Genomic DNA, 23,210 nt, shown 5'->3' on the forward strand with positions numbered 1-23,210 from the left:
GGCTCTCCGAGACGCACGCTTGTTGGCCCGACTTCCCAAGTCCCACGGGAAACGCTTCAGAAGCGTAGACAAACTTTCCTGAGCACACGGACAGTCCAAAGCAAGAGCAGGAGGGACTGCTGCAGTCAAGCGCCCACGAGGGATGAGGCCGCTCCGGTTTCATGTCGTGCGAATGGCCAACGTCTCACAAAAGGGATGAGGGGGCTGCAAGGCAGGAACCTGCCGGAGGAGTTCACGGCCGAAGTGAAGATGCCAGCGGAGGACTCTGCAACTCGCACGCCCTGCTCACAACAGCTCCTGAACATGGGACACTCAGGTCTAAGCTTGACCCTCCCTGACACCAGGAGTGGTTCCCACACCAATGTCTATGTGCGTGCGTACACAGGCCCACAGCCACACATGCGTTTCGTCCACTGAATTTAATTTATTGCATTGGCTGATCCCAGAAGCAGGTCCAAGACAGCCGCCATCCCCTTAAGCTGCCCCACCCTTCCCTGTGGCAAGGAGCGCCAAAGCCGTCCCCGGGAGCAAAGTTCTAGGCGGACGGGGGCCCCGGTTTCGCTTGCGGGCAGCTCAGGGCTGTTCTGGTTGCAGACCAGCGCTTGCGAGGCCCTGGAGATCAAGAGCGCCAGGCTCCTCTGCCCCCCAACCCACCCCTCTCCCTGACCCGCACCGGCACAGTGCTTGGGTGGCAGGCGGCTCCCATCCGCTGGCCCTACGGCAGGACTTCAATCTTCTTCTCGAAGGTCTGGCGGGGAAACAGGAACCGCCTCGTGATGCTGTCCAGCTCCTCCAAGGCCAGCTGAGCGTGGAGCACGGCGACCGCGTCGCGTTCACAGCGCACCACGAACTTCAGCAGGCGGTAGAGATCCAGCAGGACGTCCCGGAGAACCTGGGAAGCGGGGAGAGAGAGGCCTCAGGACCGACTGTGCCAATCTTAGGTCCTCCAGCCCGCCTCCTGAACAGGCAGCTTTGGGGGTGTGGAAGAATAACGACACTTCAAATGAAATGCATCACACAGAGGAGGGCCAGGAGCTCTTCTCGATCCTCCCAGGGTGCAGGACACGGGATAACGGGCGCAAGCTACACGAAGCCAGATTCCGGCTGGACATCAGGAAAAACTTCCTGACTGCAAGAGCAGTACGACAATGGAATCGGTTACCTAGGGAGGTGGTGGGCTCTCCCACACGAGAGGCCTTCAAGAGGCAGCTGGACAAGCATCTGCCAGGGATGCTTTAGGGTGGATTCCTGCATTGAGCAGGGGGTTGGACTCCATGGCCTTGTAGGCCCCTTCCAACGCTACGATTCTATAGAATGCATTGAGATGTACAAGCAATGGACAGAGGCTGAAAATCAGAGCTTAAAGGAGGTTGGGGCAGGGGCTCATCAGACAATACTTTAGGTTAGATGCCGAGGCTGGTATCCACTGGGTCATTTCCTAAATCCTCTGCCAGGCACTGGAATGCCAGCTCCCCCCGCCCCCCTCAGATGCCTTTGGGTTTCCACAGCCTTTTCAGCTGGCCCTTCCTGGCCCGTCATGTTCTTAAACAAGGGGAGGAAAATATTCTTAATGTGTAAAAAAATTTAAAAATGGGAGGAATGACACACTTAATCTACACTCCTCTTTTGGATTTTGTACGTTCAGCCCCCAGCTCTGCTTGTATGCAGATGTTCTAACGGTGTCACAAGTTTTATCCTGCAACCTGGGCACTTATGAATGGGTTGTGCAGTGACACACACACACACACACACACACACACACACACACACACACACACACACACACACACACATCAGGCGTCAGGACAACTGTTTGAGGAATAAAATATCCTCTGGGAACACGGAGGCCGTCCAGCCCTGCCTTTATACCGTTCGGCATCAATTACTTCCAGAGAAAAAGGGTTAGGGGAAGATCTGGACAAGGTGGCTTGGTAGAGAGGCTGAGAGAAGGCAGGAAGAGGTTTTCTGTCACCTGGAATGCTGGAAAAGTGAAATGGAAAAGACAAGAAAAATCCAGTCATAAAACCCCCGCCAAGTCGTCACAAAGGTTCTGCAGCCAGAAAGCTGGGCAGGAAAAGGGCCCGTTGCCAAGAGGAGGTGACACGGGACACACCTTAAAGTGGCCTCTCCCAACCCGGAGCCCTCCGGCCGTGTCAGACAACAACCCCTAGCATCCCCTAGCTAGCCTTGGGAGTTGTAGTCCGACACGTGGGCGGGGGGTGGGGGCAACAGCTTGAGGACGGCAGCCCGAAAGGTTCCAGGTCTTCTTCGGAAGGAGCTTGTGCAGGGAGGCTTGACGGGAGAGGCAGGACCCGTGTCGACGTTGTGGGCCTGGCCAGCCGGGAGGGTGTTTGCAGAGGGCGGCTTGCTCCCCCTGGAAAGGCAGCTGGGGCGGGGCCTGCGGACAAATGCCCTTTTCATTTCAGGACCCTGACAGTGCGCCTGCTGTCTGGCCATAGGTGGCAACCGGTGGGGCCTGCCAAGGAAGCAGTGTCGCGGTGCAAGGCGGGAAGGTGCTCATGCAGCCTGGCCCAGAGCCCAGCACAGCTAGCTGCTCTCCACTGGGTCTGCTGAAGAGCGAGGAGGACGAGGAGGAAGGCACAGGCCATGAGCCTCCTATGGCTGGCCAACAGCTTGTGAGCTTCCAGCAAGCCAAATTCAGTCTCTCACTTCCTGGAGGCTCTTCCCTAAGCCTCCCCAGCTAGCCCGGGGTGGGGGGTGGTAGCACTGGGAGGGATGTGGGAGACCCAGTCAGCCATCAAAGGTCCCTGGGTGGCAAAGGCCTTCCTCCAGGCTGCCCCACGGAGAGGGCTCTCAAAAGGCTCCCTCGGTGAAATACACGGCCACGTCGGCGTCAAGAAGACGCCTCGCACCCAGTCCCCTCCGCCTCGTTCTTGGTGACCCCAAGGGAAGGTTGGATGTTCTGCACGAGGGGCCAGCCCTGGCGGGAGGAGGCCGTTGGGCCACCAGCCCCTCAGGCCGGTCCAAGAGTAGCCGCTGCCGCTCAGGCTCCCGTTCCAAGGGAGAGCCTGCGAAGGGCAGGCCTTCGGGCCGCCCAGGTGCCTGCCAGGCAGGTTTCCGAAGGCACCAGCTGGTGACGCTCCTCCGCGGACGAGGCGCTCCCCGGCGCATCCTGCCAGAAGAGCTGCCTTGGCCGCCTGCCCACGGGGCCTGGCCTGTGCTTGACCCCCAGCACCAAGCCGGCTGTGCCTGCCGCTGCGCTCCGGGGCCTGGGGAGGGGGCAGCCTGCAGGAACCACCATTCCCAGCAGGCCTCGATAGGGAGGAGGAATTTAATCCCCTGGAACTTTGGCAGCCCGCCTATCATCGCCTTCCCCGCACGGAGGCTGGGCCTGGGTCTCACGCCCGCCCCCATCCGCGGAAGGGAGACGTGGGTTGGGCCCGTGCCAAGACAGTGGCGGCGTGCGGAGATAGAGGCCGCGTGTACACAGGCGTGAGACCCAGTCTCAGAAATAATGAAAATAATAACATGTTTATCTGCGGCCTGTTTAGGAATAACTGGGTGAGAGGGGGGGAATGTTAAAACCCCAAACCTCAAGCTTCATTTTGCACTATGGAGCCCTGGATGTGGCCGTTTTCCTCTGCAAACTATTATGTTGTGTCTGCTGGACCGTGCCAGGGCAGCTTCGCACGCGTGTGTTGTACCTCTGTGCTCAGAAGCGTCTCGGGCTTTCAGACCCCCGGCATTGCCATTGCCAGAGGACTGAACGCTAAACACATTCCACGTCTTTCGAAGCGCCTTCAAAACGTCCGGGCGCTTTTGCACCTCCCCTTGTGCCGCTGTCAGGATCTGCTCCACACCTCCCTCGCTCAAGGAGCAGCAGGCCTCGGCCTTCCGCTGCCTCGTGCCTCTACCTGGGAGGTCACCTCTGAAAAGCAGGAGCTGGGCTCTGGGAGGCCACGCCTGGCCCGGACGTCCCGTGGCAACCACGGGGGGAAAGCGATTCTCAAACGCTTTCTCGCCAACAGCCATCGCAAGAGGAGTCGCCCCTACGTGGAGCGGGGCTTCTCCCACGGAACGGCACACAGCAGTCTGAACCCTGACCCAAGGTTGCTAAGGCACACAGGGAGGAGGAGGAGGAGGAGGAGGAGGAAGAGGGGGGATCCACTCTGCTGCTGAAAAGCAGCCATTTGTTTGGGGAAGAACGCCCAACGTGTTTCAGCCATGCCTGTGTCCTGCTCTGAGCAAAAAAGACTCACTCAGGATGCAGCTTTCAGTTGCTGTAACTAGAATTAGAATTATGTGAGAAAAATACACGTGAAGAACTCCCCACCCCCACCCCGCAGTCGTAGAACCAAAGCGCGCTGGGCACCTTCAGAACTTAAACGGCGACGTGAGGCCGGCCTTCCCCCCTCGGCTCTTCGCTGTCGTCCCCAGAGCAGGGCGTGGCTTTAGGCCGGGTGACGGGCACTGCCCCTAGGAGCAGAGGGCAGCCTTTGTCCCCAGTCTCAGCCCCAAGCGCAGAGGAGCCTGGCCAATGGGAAGCTTCTCCCCTGCACGGAATCAAGGAGGGGGACGCTCACCTCCACGGCTCGCTCACTGAGCCCACGCAGGAGAAGCACCACCACGTGGACGGCCGCTCTCCGCACTCCAGCCTCGGGGTCGGTCTTCACCACCGCAGCCAGACACGAGGTCACCTGCCAGGCAGAGGTATGCACAGGCCCCGTTAAGAGGCAGGCAAGAGCGATCCTGCCCTTCCGCGGAGCTTTCACGGTAGGCTGCACAGCAAAGCCAACACGGGGCCAAAGCCCCACACGTCCCACAAAGGGCTACATCGGGGCAATGGGATGCGTGTTTCGCAAACCAACCCACACCCTTTTGAATGGTCAGGTAGCCCCAGAACCCATCCGCGGATGCTGACGTAACACTCCGGTAAAGAACCAGACGGTTAAGCTACACTGGATGCTGGATGCTGCTTCCTCCTGTTCCCTTGTAGGCAGTGGTTGGAGTGCAAGCGCCTGGGCAAAGGAGCAGCCCTCCCTTCCTATCTCCCTTCCTTCTTCACACTCAGAGCGTGGACATTCATCCCATCCAAGCTCAGGGAAGCCACCGAGGAGGGCCAGGATCTCTTCTCGAGCCTCCCAGAGTGCCTGGGCTCAAGTTAAAGGAAGCCAGATTCCAGCTGGACATCAGGAAAAACTTCCTGACTGTTAGAGCAGTATGACAATGGAATCAGTTCCCTAGGGAGGTGGTGGGCTCTCCCACACTAGAGGCCTTCAAGAGGCAGCTGGACAAGCATCTGTGGGGATGCTTTAGGGTGGATTCCTGCATTGAGCAGGGGGTTGTTCTCGATGGCCTTGTAGACCCCTTCCAACTCTGCTATTCTATGATTCTATTCTATGACTCTATGAGATCCAAACGGCAGGTTCTGCACGTGGCGGAGAAGCCGGCCGTGGAGATCCTTCCTTCGGCTCAAGGGCAGCCGTCCCCCCCTCCCCCTCTGCAGTCAGTTGCAGCAGCTCCTGCAGATTCTGTTGGCACCAGGCCTGCTGCAGAGGCAGAGGCATCCCCCCGCCACCCGCCACTAACTCATTTACACATATCAAAGAGGGGCTTAAATCTCCGCCACGCTGCCCCTGTGCCAGATGTGCAGGCGCTGCAGCGAAGGGCAGGCTGCAACAGCAGCACCACTACGTTCATGCGCTCCCCCGACTCCAGGGCAGCCTGCAGACCCCCTGCGGCTGGGACTTGGGGGCAGAGCTCCGGTTCTGCAGGCGGAAGGCCTCCTGGTTCAGCCCCGGCATCTCCTGGTCCAGGATCACGCAGCAGCTCACGGCAAAGGCCCCGCTCGGTCCGAGGTGCTGGAGCACTCCTGCCAGAGCCAACCGGGGTGGGGTGGGGGCAAACCTCAGGCTTGAAGGAACGGTGCCAAGCAGCACCAGGGGCAAAACAGGGGCTCAGGCAGTCAGGCCAACCCAAGGAATGAAGGAACAGGGGGCCTCTGAGGGCGTGCAGGTTTGTGACTGGCAACAAAACCAAGCCCACAAGTCCTTGCAGACACAAATCCATTCCTGGTGTCCCCCACCCCACCCTGCGGCGTTCTTTTTCAGCAACCACGTCTAGCAGGTGGGGGCAGCTTTTTATTTGTTGCTATTGTTAGGCAAAGGGGAGGCAGAGCTCCTGCAAATCACTCAAGAGATCTAGCGATGGGATCCCGCTCTACCTTCTGCCCAGCCCTGGAGCAGACAATGCTGAGATGGAGAAATCGTTTGACCCGGTGTACAAGGCTGCTTCCTGGATTGCCAGCTCCATGCCGGCTACCTTCAACACTCCGTGGAAGCGACACCTGCGACCGCTCCGGACTGACCCGCCATCCCCTACGGCGGCCTTGTCTCTTTAAACCAGGACGGTTTTACAGCCAGAGAGAACAAAGAGTGGTAAAACTGTGGACTTCCTCCCCTCCCACAACCCTTTTAATGTATGTTTACAGGTGGGGATTCTAATCTTTCTTAGCGATGGTAAATAAAGCATCAGAGGAACAGATGTCATTCTGGATTAATTACTCCCGAGCACATGGAAGTTGTCTGCAGCACGTGCCCTGGCAGGCAGCAACTCTGGATGGAGCCTCCAGTGGGTTTCTCAGCCCAGTAGGAGGGGGCCAAGCCCAGGGACCCCGAAACAGCACAAGAGGCCACTTTTGTGCCCCAAAGTTCCTCTCTGCAGAAGCCCCTGGAGCTCAACCAGCCCTCGGGCATGTAAACTGCTCTGTTGCAGGATGGGATGGTGCAGTTTCCTTCTTTTATGGTTTTTATGTTGCGTTTTAACTAAGATTTTGTTCTGAATCTGGATTTTATTGTTACCTGCCTTGAGCACCATTCTTTGGTGGAGAGGCAGGCAAGAAATGAAGGAATGAACAAATAAAGGGGGCTTGCAAACGGCACCCACTGGCCCTGACTGAAAAAATGCAGGATTTCTGGCCATCAAGGGCCGGGCCAGCACCTGCAGTCTGGGCAAAAGCCACACGTCCCTCCCTACCAAGAACAGGGAGGGGGGGAGGGAGGGAGGGGCTTCCACAGCCCCCATCTTTGAAAAAAGCAGGTAAGGAAAACCGGAAGAGGTTGGGAGCCCTGGCCTCCAGCGTGAAGCAGCGGTGCGCAGCTGTGGGTGTGCTCATCCTCTCTCTTTCTCTCTCTCTTTCTCTCGCACCCCCCCCCCCCTTTGTGCCTCGATGAACCTTGCTCGACACCTCCAGTCAAACTGCACAGGTTGAACGGAAGCTGCCTCATTAGCAGCAAAGCAGCAGACAAAGACGACTTCGTTAAGGGGGAGGGAGCAGCAGGCAAGGAGCGCCTGCCTGAGGGTCTTGCGCGGCAGCTTAACGTCGTCTGAGGAAAGCAGAGGAGACGGCGAAGACGCCCAGGCAACGCCGAAGGGGCAAAAGGCACCCCAACCAGCAGGGAGGAACCCCAAGACATAAATTTGGGAGGCACAGAAGTTCCTGGTTTCCATTTGCACCACCCGCCCCATTGTGTCGCCCGAGCAAACTGCCACGTTCCGGTTGCAGCAGCAGCTTTTAGAGCAGGGATGTAGAACCTCAGGCCCGGGGGGGCCAAATCCGGCCCTCCCCAAATGGCCACACACCCCTTCCTCTGATTATTTTGGGGCTTTGTTGCATTTTCTTTGTTGAAATGCCCCTTCAATGCTTAATTACCAGCAGCGAGAGCTTGGAGCTGAAGTGCAACGGCATTTTTGGCCTGCAGCTCCACCCACCACTGGAAGGCGGCCCCCGAGAGCTTCTCCAGGATGGAGTGCGGCCCTTGGGCTGAAAGAGGTTCAGCACCCCTGTTTTAGAGAGAGAGAGAGGAGGTGTGAACAGGGCTGATACCTCATGGAGCACGGAGCCTAGCTGGAAGCCAAGTATCTGGCAAAGCTCGCCCAGATTGGAGAGGCTGCTTGCCCTGAGGGTGCTGTCAGGATCTCTGGCTCCTCGCAGGAAAGCGTGGAACAGGCCGTCTCGGTGTGGGAAGACCAGGTCTCCTGCAAGGGAGTGGAAAGGGGAAAGTTCCGTATTATTGAACAGCCACTCCCTGTTGCCAGGGCAGGGCTCCGCGCAAGACAGGCGGGATGCAGAAGCCACAGGGATACTTTCTGCTGGTTGAACAAGAGATGGCAGTGGGTGGGCAGGCAGGCAGGCAGGCAGCAGGCCGTGCTGCGGATCTCTCTCAAAAAGAGGGCCGCTCCAGGGAACACCCTGTGGCGGGGAGCAGAGGAGGTCCCGGGCTTTGGGCACCCTGCCACGGGTGAAGATCTTCTGACTTGCGTGTAAAGCTCCTGCACCTGGATGGCAGAGGAGGCAGCAGCATCACGCAGCACAAACGACGGAGCGGTGGTGGCTTAACCATTAGAAAAAGGCTCGTCACATGGCAACACGCTGCAGCTCTACCCTAGGAGTCACCTTGGCTTGCGGTGCCCGGCTATCGAGCGATCGGAATCACACGCTGCAGCGGGCGCTCGCAGCTGACCTGCCCAGCTGAGGACGGGCCTCTGACGCCACCCACCGCCAGCCGCCCGTGGCTCAGCGACGCAGCCATCAGAATGCGCCCGTGGGCGCCGAGCGACGCAAGGTTAATTGGGCTTGTTTCTGACCCCTGCTCTGAGGCCAGGACACAGGACAACCCCTTCAGCAGCACCACCCCTTTCCCGGCTCCGTAGAAGGTCTGCCTCGCAGGGTTCCTCTGCTGATGCATCACCCCAAAGCCACGAAAAACCACGCACAGGAAAATGCTGCCTTGCTTTGCACATGCAGCAAATTATGTCTCTTATCTCAGTCCCAAGAATAAGGAGGTCACATGGCCTGTTTTACTAAGCTACCGTACAGTCACTGCAGGACTCTGCAAGCTTTCAACTTTCACAGATTTCTTTGCCAGAGAATAGAAAGGTAGCAAATACGGTGCAGCAACACTGAGTCAGACCAAAGGCTTATCTAGTCCCGCGTTCAGTTCCCGCAGCGGCCCACCAGATGCGCTAATCTAATGGGAAACCCACACGTAGGACCTGAGGGCAATAGACCCATGTTCCCCAGCATGCTGCCTCTAACACTGGAGGTAATACAGAGCTGTCATGATTCGTAGCCATTGGTCATCTAATCATTCATGAACTTGTCTCGCCCGCTTTTTAGCCCACCCAAGACGGTGGCCGCCTTCACTCCATCTTGGGGAAGCAAATGCCGGTTTATAAACGTGCCGTGTGAAGGAAGCCCTTCCTGCTCTCTGTCCGGAATCATAGAATCATAGAATAGCAGTGTTGGAAGGGGCCTACAAGGCCATCGAGTCCAACCCCCTGCTCAATGCAGGAATCCACCCTAAAGCATCCCCGACAGATGCTTGTCCAGCTGCCTCTTGAAGGCCTCTAGTGCGGTAGAGCCCAGAACCTCCCTAGGTAACTGGTTCCATCACCCACCAATCATCTGCAGGGGATGAACCCTGGGTTTGAGGAGAGAGGGAGGCATTTCCCACCCACCCCACCCCTCTGTCCACTGTCTCCACACCACGCATGATTCCGTACACCTCATTCGTGTCTCCGTGGACTCGCCTTTTTTCCTAAGCTGAACAGTCCCAGAGTTACAACCTTTCCTCATTTTAAAACGCCGAGGCGTGAGGGTGTTTCTTCACGGCCCATAAAAGCAAAGGGCAACAGGTTTAAAGCAGCTGTGGGAGGCCTGTTCCTTCTACTCCGCGACAAGCCGCCCTTCTGCTGGCGTGCAAACTTGCTGCTGCAGGAATATTTGGGGGTGGGGTGAGGATGCAGCCGGAGTCAAGGCAGGCTTACCCGACTGCTCACGCGGGAAAAAGAGTAACCTGACAGGCCATAAACGCCTCTGAACCGGATGCACCCTGGCGCTGCCGGCCACACAGTCAGTCTGGCAGCTCCGGGGCTCAGGATGAACCCTTAATCCCCTCGGTTTCGGCAGCAGCAGCCTTTTTGATTTGCAGCCCAAGGGACTGCCAGGGGTGTGTGTGCGCGCTGCTGAATCCCAAAGCACAAAACTCCCCCCCCCCCACTGGTCTTTCTTTCACCTGCATGTCAATGGCACGAAAGAAAGCGCATTTGCATCTGCCCGGGAGCCTGAAGGCCTCAATCTACAAGGGACGCCAGCCATGGAGGAGGAGGAGGAGGAGGAGCAGCTCCTGAGCCCCCAAAGGCTATGGCACCAACAGATGCGCCACAAGGCTTCACTGGCTTCTCCGATTCTCACACTTCTCAGCAAAGGGGCGGATGCACAAGCCGGGCATCCTCTGGAGCAAAGAGAAACACCAAGGCTGCACCTTGAACAACTCGTGCGCACGACACGCGGATGCTCGCAGGTCTGCTTATGAGTAGAGCACCACCCGCCCGCCCATGCAAGCCAGAGCACAGAAGCGAGCTGAGACCGTCGAGGGATGGGGCCGGCTGGCCGGCTCTGGCCCCCGATGGCAGCCGCAGCTGCTGCCCTCACGCTTCTGAGCCACGAGGGCTACGGCGGCAGTCTTGAGGGGGGACGCCGAAATTCGCTTGCCTCCCGGGCAGCGGAAACACCCCCTTCCTCGGATGCAAGCCGCGCCTGCAGCGCACCAACCCGGGCCGTCAGGTGCATCTCCTTCCAGCTAATGGGGTCCAATTATTGGGGCTCCTGCCTGCACAAGTGGCATCGTGGGCGGATTCGGCACTGGAGGAAAGAAGCCGAAGGGTTCCCCCCCCCACACACACACACTGAGGAGCCCAGAGTGGGGGTTCCCTGAATGGGAAGAAGCAGCTTCTCTTCCTCCTCCGCTGACAATGGGGGAAGGGGAGAATTTAAGGTGCTTAAACGCTGGTAACGCAACTCCTGCGAGGAGGCTCTGCAGGCACTGGCGGACCATGCCCCCCCACCCCAGGGGCTCCGCTTTTGCCCCACACATACGTTACACACAATGGGGGTCCGGTTGCACAGATCCCCTCCCCTCCCGCCAGCTGGCCGACCTCAACCTGACTTTGGCTTTCCGCTGCCCAAAGAAGAAAAGGGACGTTCCGACAGGGGAGCGTAACACGCATTGCAAAGCAGCCCCTCCCAGGACACAGAGGGGCAGGGAGGGGGGCTGCACACCCTCCCGAGGCAACCAGTGCTCCAGGGCAAAGGGGGACCTCCCTCCCTGCTTCCCTCCCCAGGAATCCTGCTCTGCCTTGGATTCATCCCAGCCCCGGTCTGGCAGTTGGGCAGGGAGACGCCCGGAGCTGCCCAGGTGGCCGGGTGCTAGCTAGGCCCAGCTCGGCTGGCAGCAGCCACCCCCTCGCCTCGCCTCGCCCATGAGTGTTGCTACAGGAGAGCCCCGGCAGGTGACTTTGGGGCGGACTGGTGGTGGGAGGGGCCAGCTGGCCGGCCCTGGCAAAGTGCAACAGGGATGGAGAGGAAAGGAGCGGGAAGAAGACCGTTCCGCCGCTTAGGAAATCGAGGCGTTGCAAGCAGGTGGGGGGTGGGGACCGTCCAAGCCTAGGGCATTTCCAAATTGTGGGGTTTCTTAGTCCCATAAATGTCCCCTCCGGCAGCTCACCCCAGGGCTCCCCTTCTCCCTGTGTCAAGGTGGCTCTCCCCTGCCCACCTGGGGACGCAGGGGGAGGACAGGACAGCGGGGAGACAGGTGCAACCGGGCCTTTGAATTCCTTCCCTGGGAGCTCCCTCTGGGTGCCAGGATCACGCTGCCCCACGTCAAGTCTCGCAGTCGGCTGCGGGTTGAGCGCCATCCTGCTGCAGTGGAGACGCCTTATAGAGCTAGCGTGCAGAACGGTCCAAAGGGCCACTTTCAGCTGCAGAGCTCTCAGGGGAGGGGCACATTCCTGGGGAAGGAGGGGGGCAAACAGGCAGGCAAAAAAAAAAAAAATACCACCCTGCCCACGGCCCAGCCTAGTTTGGCTTCAAGCTCTTCCTGGGGAGAGATTTCAACCTTTCAGAATGGGGGGAACTGTGCAGAAGCCGGGAAGCCAGCAAAGGTTTGGTGGCCGAGGGGCAGTAGGGGTCGTGGACACCCCCAGGGGGCTGGACTGGGAAGCCAGGTGGGCCAGGTTTGCCACGTGGGCCTGAGGTTCTGGAGCTCGGAGGTTGTAGGACTGGGCACTCGGCCACATCGCTTGGGGAGGGGTCGCCTGCGCCCGACAGAAGCAAACGTCCAGAAGCGCTGAATAGTGGGGTTTTTTGCCACAGCCAACCCCCCACCCCCCAATCAGAGCAGAGTTGTCCGCAAAGCAAAGCAAAACCCAAAAGATTATGAACAGGGTGGGGGCGGGGGAGAGCAGAATGATTTATAAGAATGCAGGGCACACTCTTAAATAGCACTGGAGTGATGAAAAATGTGAAGACGTACAAACAGTTTGGTTTAATTCTGGCTATAAATAGAGGGGCCAGTCCCTGCATGCCAGAGAAGGGACTTGCACTGGCAGCAGCACGAGAACGGGGCTGCGAGGAGCGGCAGGGAGCAGGAAGGAAGAGCGGCAGCTTAGCAGCCCTGGCGGGGCTTCCTCGGCCCCCCACCCCCAAATGGCCAAGCAAGGGCAGAGGAGCGCCACTCCCGGGAAGGTGTTTCCTCGGGCATCAGGGTCGCCCAAACACCACAAAGCCAAGGTTGGGATCCTGCTAGGACAGCCTTCCCCAACCTGGCACCCGCCAGATGTGTGGGACCACAACTCCCATAGTCCCCCAGCCAGATCTGTAGCCTGACACACCTGGAGCACCCCAGGATAGGGGACAGGCTATCCTAGAAGGTAAACTGGCTGAGAGCAAGCTGAGGGAGTGGGTCCGAAAGACAGCAGAGGGGCGGGGAGCCTCCCTAGTGCTTGGCGAGGTGAGGCGAGGCGGGGGCCTCCGCCCCAACAACCAGCGCTCCCGCTTTGGGGGGGAGGGGAGGAGCAGGAAATGCACCTTGAAAAGGTAAAGGAGAAGGAGGAGGAGAAGATACAAACAGACGAAGAAAGGCCTGATGCACCAGGGAGCAATTATGCTATTATCTTTAAAGGGAAGGGCCCTTTGCCAGCAGCAACTCCTGGCGCGGGAGCCAAGATTGTTCCAGCCCCCCGCCCCAGCAGCTGGTTGTTTGGAGAGAGCGGTGGGGATGCCTGAGTGCCCCCTCTCCCTAGGAGAACAAGAAAGCCCTTCACGTCAGGCAGGACGGGGGGGGGGGGGGGGAGGGAAGCAGAGGGTTAAGTGCTCGACTGTTGCCTGGAGGCCCACACGCACCGAGGGAGAGGGAGCCGGGCGGGTGGGCAGGCGGGCGGGCAGACGGAGGCCTGCGGAGTGGCACTGGCTCACCCCCCGTTCCCCCCATCATGATGTGGGAGCAGCACGGCTGGGAGGAAGCGGCCTGTGGGAGGCAGGTTCTTCCGGGAGATGAGCGGGTGTCATTCTGGCTAGGGGCCGTTTTGCAGGAACCCAGCATCGCTGGGGGAAAGAGAGCCTCCAGCTAAGCCTCCCCAGGGACAGACCTGGAGCAAGGCTCCGCAGGGATCTAGAGCGCCGCTCCTGAGATCAGGGATCCGCTGAAGAATACGGAACCCTGGCACTGTTTTCACACACACACACACAACACACACACACACGTGCAACTCAACAGCTTCCTGCTGAATGCCAAAGGGCTCAGTTTATAGCCAGGCGTTTTGTTTTTTAGCAGGCCGGTGCCCCATTCTTTGCCTGGAAATATCCTGCTTCTCAACAATATGCTTTATGCTGGGGACGGACAACGAACAATTCAAACCAGCACCCGGTCTGCCGAAAGGCTCCCAGCAGCCATGGGATCGGCCCGCAGAGTTACAGTTTAGCCTAGCAGCGGTTTTCAAAGGGGAGAGGCTGGTTCCTGCCGCGCTTATCAGGGTTTCCTCAACAAGGATTGAAAGAACGGAGCACAGAGGAGCCTCCGCACGGGCAGCCGGCACAGGGCCACAGCCACAGCTGCTCCCGGCCTTGCAATGCATCGCCCCAGGGGAGCGGGGCCACGCTCCGGCCCACAATGCACAACAGCGAGCCCCGGCAGCCCTCGAAGAGGGGTGGGCAGGAGGTAGATCTCCAGATGCTTTGGACTTCAACTCCCAGAAGCCCCAGTCAGCAGCCTGGCCAATGGTCAGGAATGCTGGGAGTTGAAATCCAGAACGGCTGGAGATCTGGCTTCTGCCCACCCCTGCTGCAGAACACATCCCAGAATCCTTTGCACTGTGCAGTGGTTCTGCAACACACACAGGTTCTTAAGTAGACCAGTTGAGACCAAATCAGTTTGTTCCCTCTAGTTGGGAAGTTTAAGAACTAGCAGAGGTCCTCACACGTTAGCCCTATGTTGAGAAGGTATTTATTCAGTTCTCATGGAAGCCCAAGTCAAAGAGGCCCCTCCCTCGCTCCCTCTCTCTCACTCTCACACACACGCCAAGAGCCAAAACCTGGTCTCTTAGTCCCTTCATGCATCAAACAAACAGGTGGGCTGCACAGATGGAGAAACATCTGGACCAGGTGGTACTTTAATGAGGCGTTAGGTTCAACACAGCAGGCGCTGCAGTGAGAAACAGGGGAAGGGCTGGTGGGGCCGTCGACTGGTGCAGATGCACCACACTAAAGCTGGACTTTGGCTCAGAGGAGCTTGGATGGCACCAACAGGTACCCAGTTTAAAGATTTTGATTTGTGAAAAAAGCAAAGCAAAAGAAAACCCCGGAGCATTCAGTCATTTTCATGCCCAGACAAGCCACAAAACTTCAGTCGTACAGAAGTCAGGAAATACAGCTGAGTGTTACCATCGTGTTACCTTTGCAACATGCAGGAAACAGGCGGGCAACCCCTGAACTTCCATGTCTGGGGAAATGGAGCAAAGGGAACGTTCTCGTGGTTCCGGAAAGACCACGCACAGATTCAGACGCAATTCCAGGCTCAGGGGAAGGCGGTGACTCATCCCCCACCCCCGCAAGGCACCTCCTTTCTCCCTCGCAAGGGCTGGGTGGGTCTGCTGTGATGCGCTGAGCTGGGCCGGAGAAGCGGACTCCGAAGCCAGGGCAGGTGAGCTTCTGGGTGGGCCCAAACGGCAGCTTCTCACGCTCTTCGCCTGGCGCTCGGGCACCAGGCTGGAAGTACGGGAAGCGGAGGGGGCTGCGGAAGGGACAGGGGCCGTTGCTGGCGCAACTCTGCCCCGGTGGGCCCAACATGACAAAGCTGTGGGCGGCTGTGGACCGCAGAGGCTGGGTGCCAAGGCCCAGGGGAGCATCGGTGCTGCTGGGTGGTGCACAGGGGGCCAGGATCCGGGACAGGCAGTTACAACTGCGAGGTTTTTACAAACGCTTTCTGGGCAGGCGCGGTCGAACAGTCAGCTCAGGCCCCTTCAGAGAGCTACAGGGAGCTTTCAGGCTCCCCGGCGATTCAAGAAAATGCAGAAAACGAGCATCCAAGACACACAGCAAATTTCCACTGCCCCACAGATGCGCCCCCAGACGCCACAAACTCACCCAGCGCCCGTGTGATGCGCATCAGCGCCTCCCCCACTTTCATCCTGGTCTCGGTGGCCTGCGTTTCCCGTGGGCCTGGCTGAGCGCTCCCATATTGGGCTAGCAGGCAGGGCAGCACTCGCTCCGGGGACACATCCGACAGCAGGGCAACACCTGGAGGTCCAGAGGAAAAGGAGCACCTTTTAGAGCCCACCGTGGTGATTTCCAAGACGCCTTTCGTGCCCTGGACCAAGCCGGGGGGTGGTGGTGGTGGTGGTGGCGGTGGCTTATGATCACACGTGGGCTGTGTCAACTTAGGGCGGCTTTTCTCTTCCAAGCCCAAATGGTCAGAGCAAGCGACGGAAAGCCAACTCCAAACCGCCCGGATGGCATCACCTCTGGGGCGGAAGGAGGCTGTGACCAGAAGCCGGGAAGCTCGTGGTTTGCATCGCCCCCAACGAGCTCAACCCACTCAGATTCCCTTGCGGGCAGCTCCTCCAGAAAAGCCTGTGCTGGTGCACTCCAGATGTTTTGGGCTACAACATAGATAGCCGGGGGATGCTGGGAGTTGCAGTCCAACACATCTGGAGGGCTGCAGGTTGGGGGAGGCTGAGCTGGCTGGTCGTGACATGGGCAGGCAGGCAGCAGCTGGCTTCATCACGGGCTCCGTGCAGAGCAACATTTCACGAGGATACGAGTCCCTGATGAGCCCCGGGTTGTGTTTTGCCTGCCCCTGGAAGAGGCACGTTCAGCCACGGAGCCCTAAGAGAAACTCCAGCCCACCAAAGGTAGCCGGGCCGGGAGGCTCTCTTTGAAGCGCCCTGGATCCCACAGCCTCGTCCCAAGCAGCCGTGGCGATGGTTTCTCCCGAGCGACAGAAGCCCCGGTCCCCACGGCTATCACTTACATCCCAGGCCAATTACGGCCTAAATGCTTCCGGCCGCCTGTGCAAACCGAACACACACACACACACACCGGTGGATTGCAAACAATGGGAAAACCAGGCTTTGCTCAGCCAGAACCTGCCTTCCGCCACCCTGGAGCCCTCAGTGCCGTAAAACAGCCCGGATCCAATGGAGCATGCTGGACACCCTCGATGAAATAGCTGCTTGCGGAGAGCCTTAAAGGCCTAGGTTACGACCTCCAGCCCCTTTGAGCTACTGCAAGGAGGCGGCTGTTTTCACAGCCCTTTGATCTCCAGCTCCAGGGCAGCCCCAGCCTCTGGGCACAGGAAGAGAAACCGGAGGGGGAGGAGGAGGAGAGAGGCCTGGGGATTTAGAAGCATCAAGCAGTTGGAAAAAGAAGTATTACCAGATTGTACAGCTGATGTCAGCTGACGGCTCGGGTGGGGCTTGGGTGGGCTGGGGGACTGAGATGGCCACGGCCCAGTCTGGTGGCTCTATCACCTGTTGCTGAGCCTGCCAGAGTGTTTCTGCACGTCACCTCTGTTTCCATTCCCCATGACTTGCTGTTACCTTGCTGGATCAATCCCCAAATGCCAGAGGCAGCCCCAGTCCGCGGGAAGGCAGCAGGAGGCAAACTCCTGCACAGCCGGCCCCACCGCGAGGCACGTGATTTGCTCCTGTCGGATTGAGCAAAAGGCCAAGCGGGCTGCTGGCTGGCTGGCTGGCTGGCTGCTAGATCTCAGCCGCATTCGCCCTCTTTGCCCACGACCGATTCCTGATTCGCTGGAAGGGCAGTTCTGAAACGCAAGCCGCCCGAGCCTGAGGCCACACCGAAGCAGAAAAGCTGCGTGGCAAAGCCCACGTTCACACTGCACAGGCAGCTCTAGGGCAGGGGAGAGCCAAGATGGCGGCCTTTAAGGCGGGGCTGGGGACCCCGCGGCCCTCCAGATGTCGTTGGACTCTAACTCACACCACCTCTGACCACTGGCCATGTTGGCCAGGGCTGGTGGGAGTTGGAGTCCAATGACAGCTGGAGGACAACAGGGTTCCCCCACCCCACTTTATGAAAATGCACAACCTCTTTCTGTAACGCAGGGGTGCTGAACCTCCACCACCGAGAGCTCCTCAAAGAGGTCCACGCCCCATCTGTGACAGAACCACGGGGACATTTTAAGCAGGCATGACGTCACCTGAGGAGACCCCTGAACTGGCGCAACAGCAGCGCACACAAGTCCCCAGGCTCCGGGGACGTAAACCCAAAGATCCTGCCCAATCTTTGCCCTCGCCCCATTGCTTATGGGGCCTCTTTCCTCAGCGGGTGAGGGGGCCATTTCAGATACCATCTAGAGTGCACTCTGGGTCCCACAGAGAACTCTTCACACACACCCTCTGAACTTTATCACAGCCCCGCTCTCGAAATTTTGCCTCTTCCGGGTTCGCTGCTTCCTCCTCTTCTCTCCGTGGGCCTGCCGCAGCCACCGAGCATGAAGTACGTGCAAACTGCACATCGCCAACGGCGGGTTCTGCATGAAAAGCGAACTGCAAATGCAGCGCAGGTGTAATTGCAATGACTTTACCACGGCCCAGACGGGCTGAAACCTGCCAACGCCCCAGCTCTGCACTTTTGGGAGACCGAGTTGGTGCATTACTCATTTCCGGTGTGCGAAGCAATGAAATCAAACGCCCCCATCCAAGAGTGTGGGGCTGGGGCTGAGGCTGGGGCTGGGGCTGGTCTTTGCCATGACAAGCGGGCAGTCCGTGGCAGAGGCCGCACGGGCGAAGCGGGAGACGCCTCCGCCTGGCTTTAGCCGGAAACAGAGGAGGCTGGACGTTCAGGAATCGGGGTGCACGTCTGTGCGTGAGGGAGAGAGAGGGATAAAAGCAGCAGACAAGCAGCGAGGGGGCTCCCTGGGGGTGGGGGAAGGGCAGCCCCGACTGCCCCCACGTCCCTGACTCTCCCCACGTCCTCCCAGGCGTTTGGAGGCAGCGCTGACGTCATTCCCCAAGCTTAGCTTAGCAGTCTGACTCAACGCCCACGGAAAAGCTGCCAGCATTAAGCAGCGCTGGGGCAAGGCTGCTAAAGGTGCGAGGAGCAGCACTTGGTGCGTCACCGGTGGGAGTGCCAAGAGGCGTTCTCCCCCCCCCCCACGGGACGTGGCGGAGCCCTTCACTCGCTCAAGCCGACACAAGCCCACAAGTGGGGAGGCGGCAGGGCGGGGCAGGGCGGGGGAGGCTGCCCCACGGCTGCAGGCAGAAGCCCCTCCCCTCTCCATTCCTTCTCCCTGGAAAGAACCTGCCTGGAGGACTTCCTGACGGGAGCTCAGGTGCCCTGGGCAAAACTGCACGGGGCAGGCGCGCACTTCCCCCGTCCTCAAGCAGCGTTCAGGGAACGGGGCGAGGCTCAGCGCCAGCGTCCCTGCTTTGCACGCAGAAGTTCCCCGGTTCGATCCCTGGCAGCCTCTCTGGGCAACAGGGCTGGAAAAGCTCCTGCCCGAAACACTCGTGAGCCGTTGCTGCCAGCCAGTGTTGACACTATTGCAGTAGATGAATCAAAGCCCTGGCTCCGTCTAAAGCAGCTCCCTGTGTTCCTAAGGAAGGAGGGGCGTTTCAGGCTGAGCCCGAGAGAGGCAGGGATTCAGCTTGGGACCTTTTGCAGGCAAAACAGGTTCCGGACCCCCTGGGCTGCAGCTCCTCCACTTTCTCCTGCACTCTCTGTACACAGATAGCTGCTTCAGTAAGGACCTGGCAAAATGCACAACGGGATGGACCCATTTTGATGGCTCTCTGTTGATCCACAGGGCAGGACCTGAACCAACAGGTTCAAATTCCAAGAAAGGGAATTTCAACTAAACATGAGGAAGAACTTTCCGATGGCCTGGATTTCCTGCACTGATGGGGGCTGGACTAGATGACCTCTAATTCCGACTGCCCCCGTGCAACTGTTGGGGCCATCCTGGAATGGCTTCACGCTGACACCCAAATCGCAGGGAAGGGGGAAGCGCCAGCACCCCTTTCCTCAGAAGGCAACCAGGAGCGCCCACGAGCGAGCGCCAGCCCAAGGTTTGCACAGCATTACCTGCCCGGCTTCTGTCAGATCACCTTGCTGTTCTTCCAAGGAAGCCAGTGAGAGATGGCTTTGTGTGAGGCATTAGTCACGGTTCCTCGTGAAGGGAAATGCAGCCAACGGGCAGGAAGTCAGGTGGGAGGGCCTTGGCAAGGGCAGCAAACTCAATCGCTTCGCATAGGGACCGTCGCTTCGCGGGAAGCGGCCGGAGCCCAGCGGCAGCATCCCTGGCTTTGCAGGCAGAAGGCCCCAGGTTCGATTCCCGGCTTCTCCAAGCAGGGCTGAGAAAGAATCCTGCCCGAAAGCCCCTGGAAAGCCCTGGCTGCCATTCAGTGTCGACAGCGCTGGGCCGGAGGGACTTCTGGCTGGGCAGAAGGCTGCTTCCGGTGCTCCTAAGCCCACATGCTGGACCATGAGAGAATTCTCGCCTCCCGATACCCAGCCGGTGCCTGCTGCCGTGCTGAGGCTCTTCACACACCTTTCTCAGGGGCAACCCGGAACTCTTGCCCAGCCACAGCTGGCGAACAAATCCCTCTCCCTCCTGGGAGAAGGTGATGCCAAGGAGAGCCGCGTTTGCTCATCGGAGCCATTGCACTACGAAGCAGTGGTCACATGCCTGGGAGGCCCAAAGGCCTACCCCTTCATCTACTGGGGCAGAGGGGAAGCAGGGGGAGGAGGATGTGACTAAAATTGGAGAGAGCCCGAGCGTGGGGCTTGTCCAATTCATTCAGAGCCCCCCCTCCACACACACACCTTTCCCCTGTGATGATTCAAGCTCTGCTTCAGCATGCAAAGATCAGTTGTAGAAGCTCAGCCGAACCAAAGAGAGGATCTCCCTACTAGATGCTCTTCTGACCTGATCCAGCCAGGCAGCCCTTATTGAGTTACATCGCAGCCACACAGAAAAGGAGTCCGGCGTTGGCCGCTCCATAATACGTTTGCCTGACCAGGCAGCAAAGAGCTTCTGTCGTCATTCTTAGCAAACCCTAAAAAACAGACGGACTGTTTTCTCTCGCTTACCTTGGATAGCAGAAAGGTAGACAAAGGAGTCTTCGTGTTCCAGGTTTTCCATGAACACCTAGAAGTATAAAGTATAAAGACCAAGAGTCAACTCACTTGCAGTCAGCAGGCATATTTGCACCTGGGGGCCGCACACCCCTACGCTGAGGTCTTCCCACAATGCAAAGCAGCTCCCACGCCCTTCACGGAAAGCCCACCCTGGCCCAGGCCCAGTCACAGACTTTGCTAACAGGAAGCACCGTGGCGGCTTTGGCTTAAACAGGAACTGGATTTTTTGCCAATGGAAGAGGGAGGCCTTGAGGTTCTCAGAAAGCACCAAGCAGTGGGGTGGGTGGGTGCTCTGACAGAGGGAAGGGAACAGAAAGGGCTGCACACACTAACACACACCACCACCAAAATCCAGAAGTTCCTCCTGGCCTCTTAGAGCACTCAAAAGTCTGAAGGCTGACACGTGTTCACACTTTGTTGGAAAGCAAGAAAGCCGGGCGAGCAAAGCCGGGCGGCGTAAACTCAGCTCTGCTTCTCAGTCTCCAGAAGTGATGGGAAGAGAAGGCGCTCTGCAGCAGCAGGGCGCAAAACCCATCTCCGGGACAGCCAGGTCCGCTGGACACTGACCAGCGAACACCCAGCCCAGCCGCCTCGCCTGCCTCGGGAGGTAAAAGTGGGCCCCTCCATGCAGGAAGCCCGGAAGACTCCGGCCCAAGCCCGTCTCCCTCTGCCTGGCCCTGTTAGGCCCTCCCACAGCTCCCTTCCTGCGGCCCGTGGAGAAATGCCTCCTTAACCTCATCATTAACCAGAGGACTAACCCTAATTTAGCCCTGAGGCGCCCCTCCAGCCACTAAAAGTCAGCCTGCAAGGCACCCTTCCGGCCCACTCAGTCTGCCTGGCCCTGCTAGGCTCTTCCGCGGCCCCGGATCCTGCCAGGGGAAGAGCTGACCCTCCTCAACCCTGACCTGAGGATTAACCCAACGTACCAGCCAGGCGCCCCTCCAGCCACCAAGAGCCAGCACGGAAGCGGGGCAGGAAGGGCCGACCAGGCCCAGGGCCTTTCCCAGACGGATCTCTGAGCTGCTCACCTTCAGCAGCTGCTCTCGAATCTTCAGGGCCTCGCGATCCCGCTGCTCCACCAGGTGGGAAAGGCCACGCAAGGCAGCCACTCGGGCTGGGACGTCAGGGTCATACGCTGACAGGAGGAGCTCTCGCAGGTTCCGTAGGGCCGGGGAGTCCAGCTCTGCAAGAGACGCAGCAGCCCGATTCCCTGCGGAAACAGGCTCAGCGGGCAAACCGCCACCTGTGGAGTCCTGCCGGGGAGGCCCCTCGGGCTCGGAGCCCTCGCCTCGGGGCCTTCCTGTGGGGTCGCAGCTAGCGCCAGCTCCTGCTTCGCGGGGGGCCCCCGCCCGGCCCTTGCCCAGGGCGCTCTGCGCAGCGGAGGAGACCGTCTCGGTGGCAAAGGCTCCGTGGGTGCAGATGGCGATGCGCAGGTCGCCGGCGAGCTCCTGGATGACGGGCTCCGGGTGAACTCGGGAGATGTCCCCCAGCAGGGGCACCAGCCGCTTCAGGAGGGCAAAGTCGGCCGCTTTCAGCTGGGTGGGGGGAGAGAGAACGCCCAGTGCGTGAGCCCTGCCACAGAGGCCGAGGGGAGCGGGGCTTCTCCTGAGAACGTTCCCCTGGGCTGTGGGGAGGAAGGGCCGGGAGAAGGCAGCGCAGCGAGGGAGCCTTTGCTGTGGTTACCGTTATGGGCGTACGCAGCGGATCCGGGAGAGGAGATAATATCACGCCCCGAGCTGACAGGTGCAAACGGCAGGGATGGAGTGGGAAAGGAGCTGCCGCCGTTTCCCCAGCAGAAGGAACGCGACTCGGAGGTAGGCCTCGGGGGGCAGCTCAGGTGGCGAGACGGCAAAGCAGGGAGAGCGGGCCGCGGGCAAGCGAGGCCGCGCTCAGGCACCCCCAGCCGTTTGGAGACGCCTCCGTTGCAAATGCCGCCAGCGGGCGACTGGCTCTTCGTCACGGCGGCCCCTTCGGAAGAGGGCTCCCCCCTTGGTCATTCCTCCTTCCTTGCTATGAAAGCACCTGAAGACCCTTTTAAAAAGCCCCCACCATCCTCCCCACCCCCAGTACAAGGCCCCCCTCGCTGCTTATTTGTCAATGGAGTTTGAACATGGCTGCACGAAGGTATGTTTCTGCAACGCGGCTCAGATGCCAAGCGGGGCTGGGAGGGGGGGAGGGACAGGACGGGACACAGCGCGCACAAATAAAACCATTATCCTTGCTCAGGAAGCGCTCCCACCCTTCTGGAAACCACAGCGGGCTTTGGCAGGAGCGGGTGCAGGCAGTGGTGTGAAAACACAGGGAGGAAGACATTGACGCCAGGGACCAGGCCTGGCAAGCAGGAACTTGACGGGCAAAGCCCGCCAGGCCCAGGCCCAGGCCCAGGCCCAGGCAGGCAGCAAGAGGTTCCTTCCCTCCCTCCCCCCGCTTCTGTGGTTCAACTGTGGTCAGAAACCAACGTAGTCTTGGCATCGTTGTGTTACCCCCCCCCCCCATATCCCCCCAAAGAGCCCCCCCCAACGTCCACAAGGAGTTCAAGGCAGCCCCGCTTTTTTGCTGTGCTGTAGTTCCCGTCTTTCTGTGGATCAGTGAAAACCAGTCTGCCCAAACACTCTGCACACAGTTGGAGGGGAAGGAAAGAAGGCAGGCAGAGGCCTTCACCAGGCAGCCATCTGTCAGGGATGCTTCAAGGTGGATTCCTGCATTGAGCAGGGGGTTGGACTTGATGGCCTCAGAGACCCCTTCCAACTCT

General features: G+C 59.3%; 1 protein-coding gene across 1 annotated transcript in view; it reads right to left on the reverse strand.

Annotated features, from left to right (window-relative positions):
* Positions 1 to 404: 404 nt before the first annotated feature.
* Positions 405 to 23,210, reverse strand: part of TANGO6 (transport and golgi organization 6 homolog) — a 39,876-nt gene continuing 17,070 nt past the window's right edge. The window contains exons 13-18 of the mRNA XM_063140965.1: positions 21,487 to 21,993; positions 20,411 to 20,468; positions 15,443 to 15,595; positions 7,847 to 7,998; positions 4,545 to 4,658; positions 405 to 892 (exon numbers count right to left, since the gene is read on the reverse strand). Of these exons, the coding sequence (XP_062997035.1) occupies positions 716 to 892; positions 4,545 to 4,658; positions 7,847 to 7,998; positions 15,443 to 15,595; positions 20,411 to 20,468; positions 21,487 to 21,993 (1,161 nt within the window). The 3' untranslated portion in view covers positions 405 to 715. The remainder of the gene's footprint in view (positions 893 to 4,544; positions 4,659 to 7,846; positions 7,999 to 15,442; positions 15,596 to 20,410; positions 20,469 to 21,486; positions 21,994 to 23,210) is intronic.

This window comes from Elgaria multicarinata, chromosome 14 (genome assembly GCF_023053635.1).
Source record: "Elgaria multicarinata webbii isolate HBS135686 ecotype San Diego chromosome 14, rElgMul1.1.pri, whole genome shotgun sequence".
NCBI lineage: Eukaryota > Metazoa > Chordata > Lepidosauria > Squamata > Anguidae > Elgaria > Elgaria multicarinata.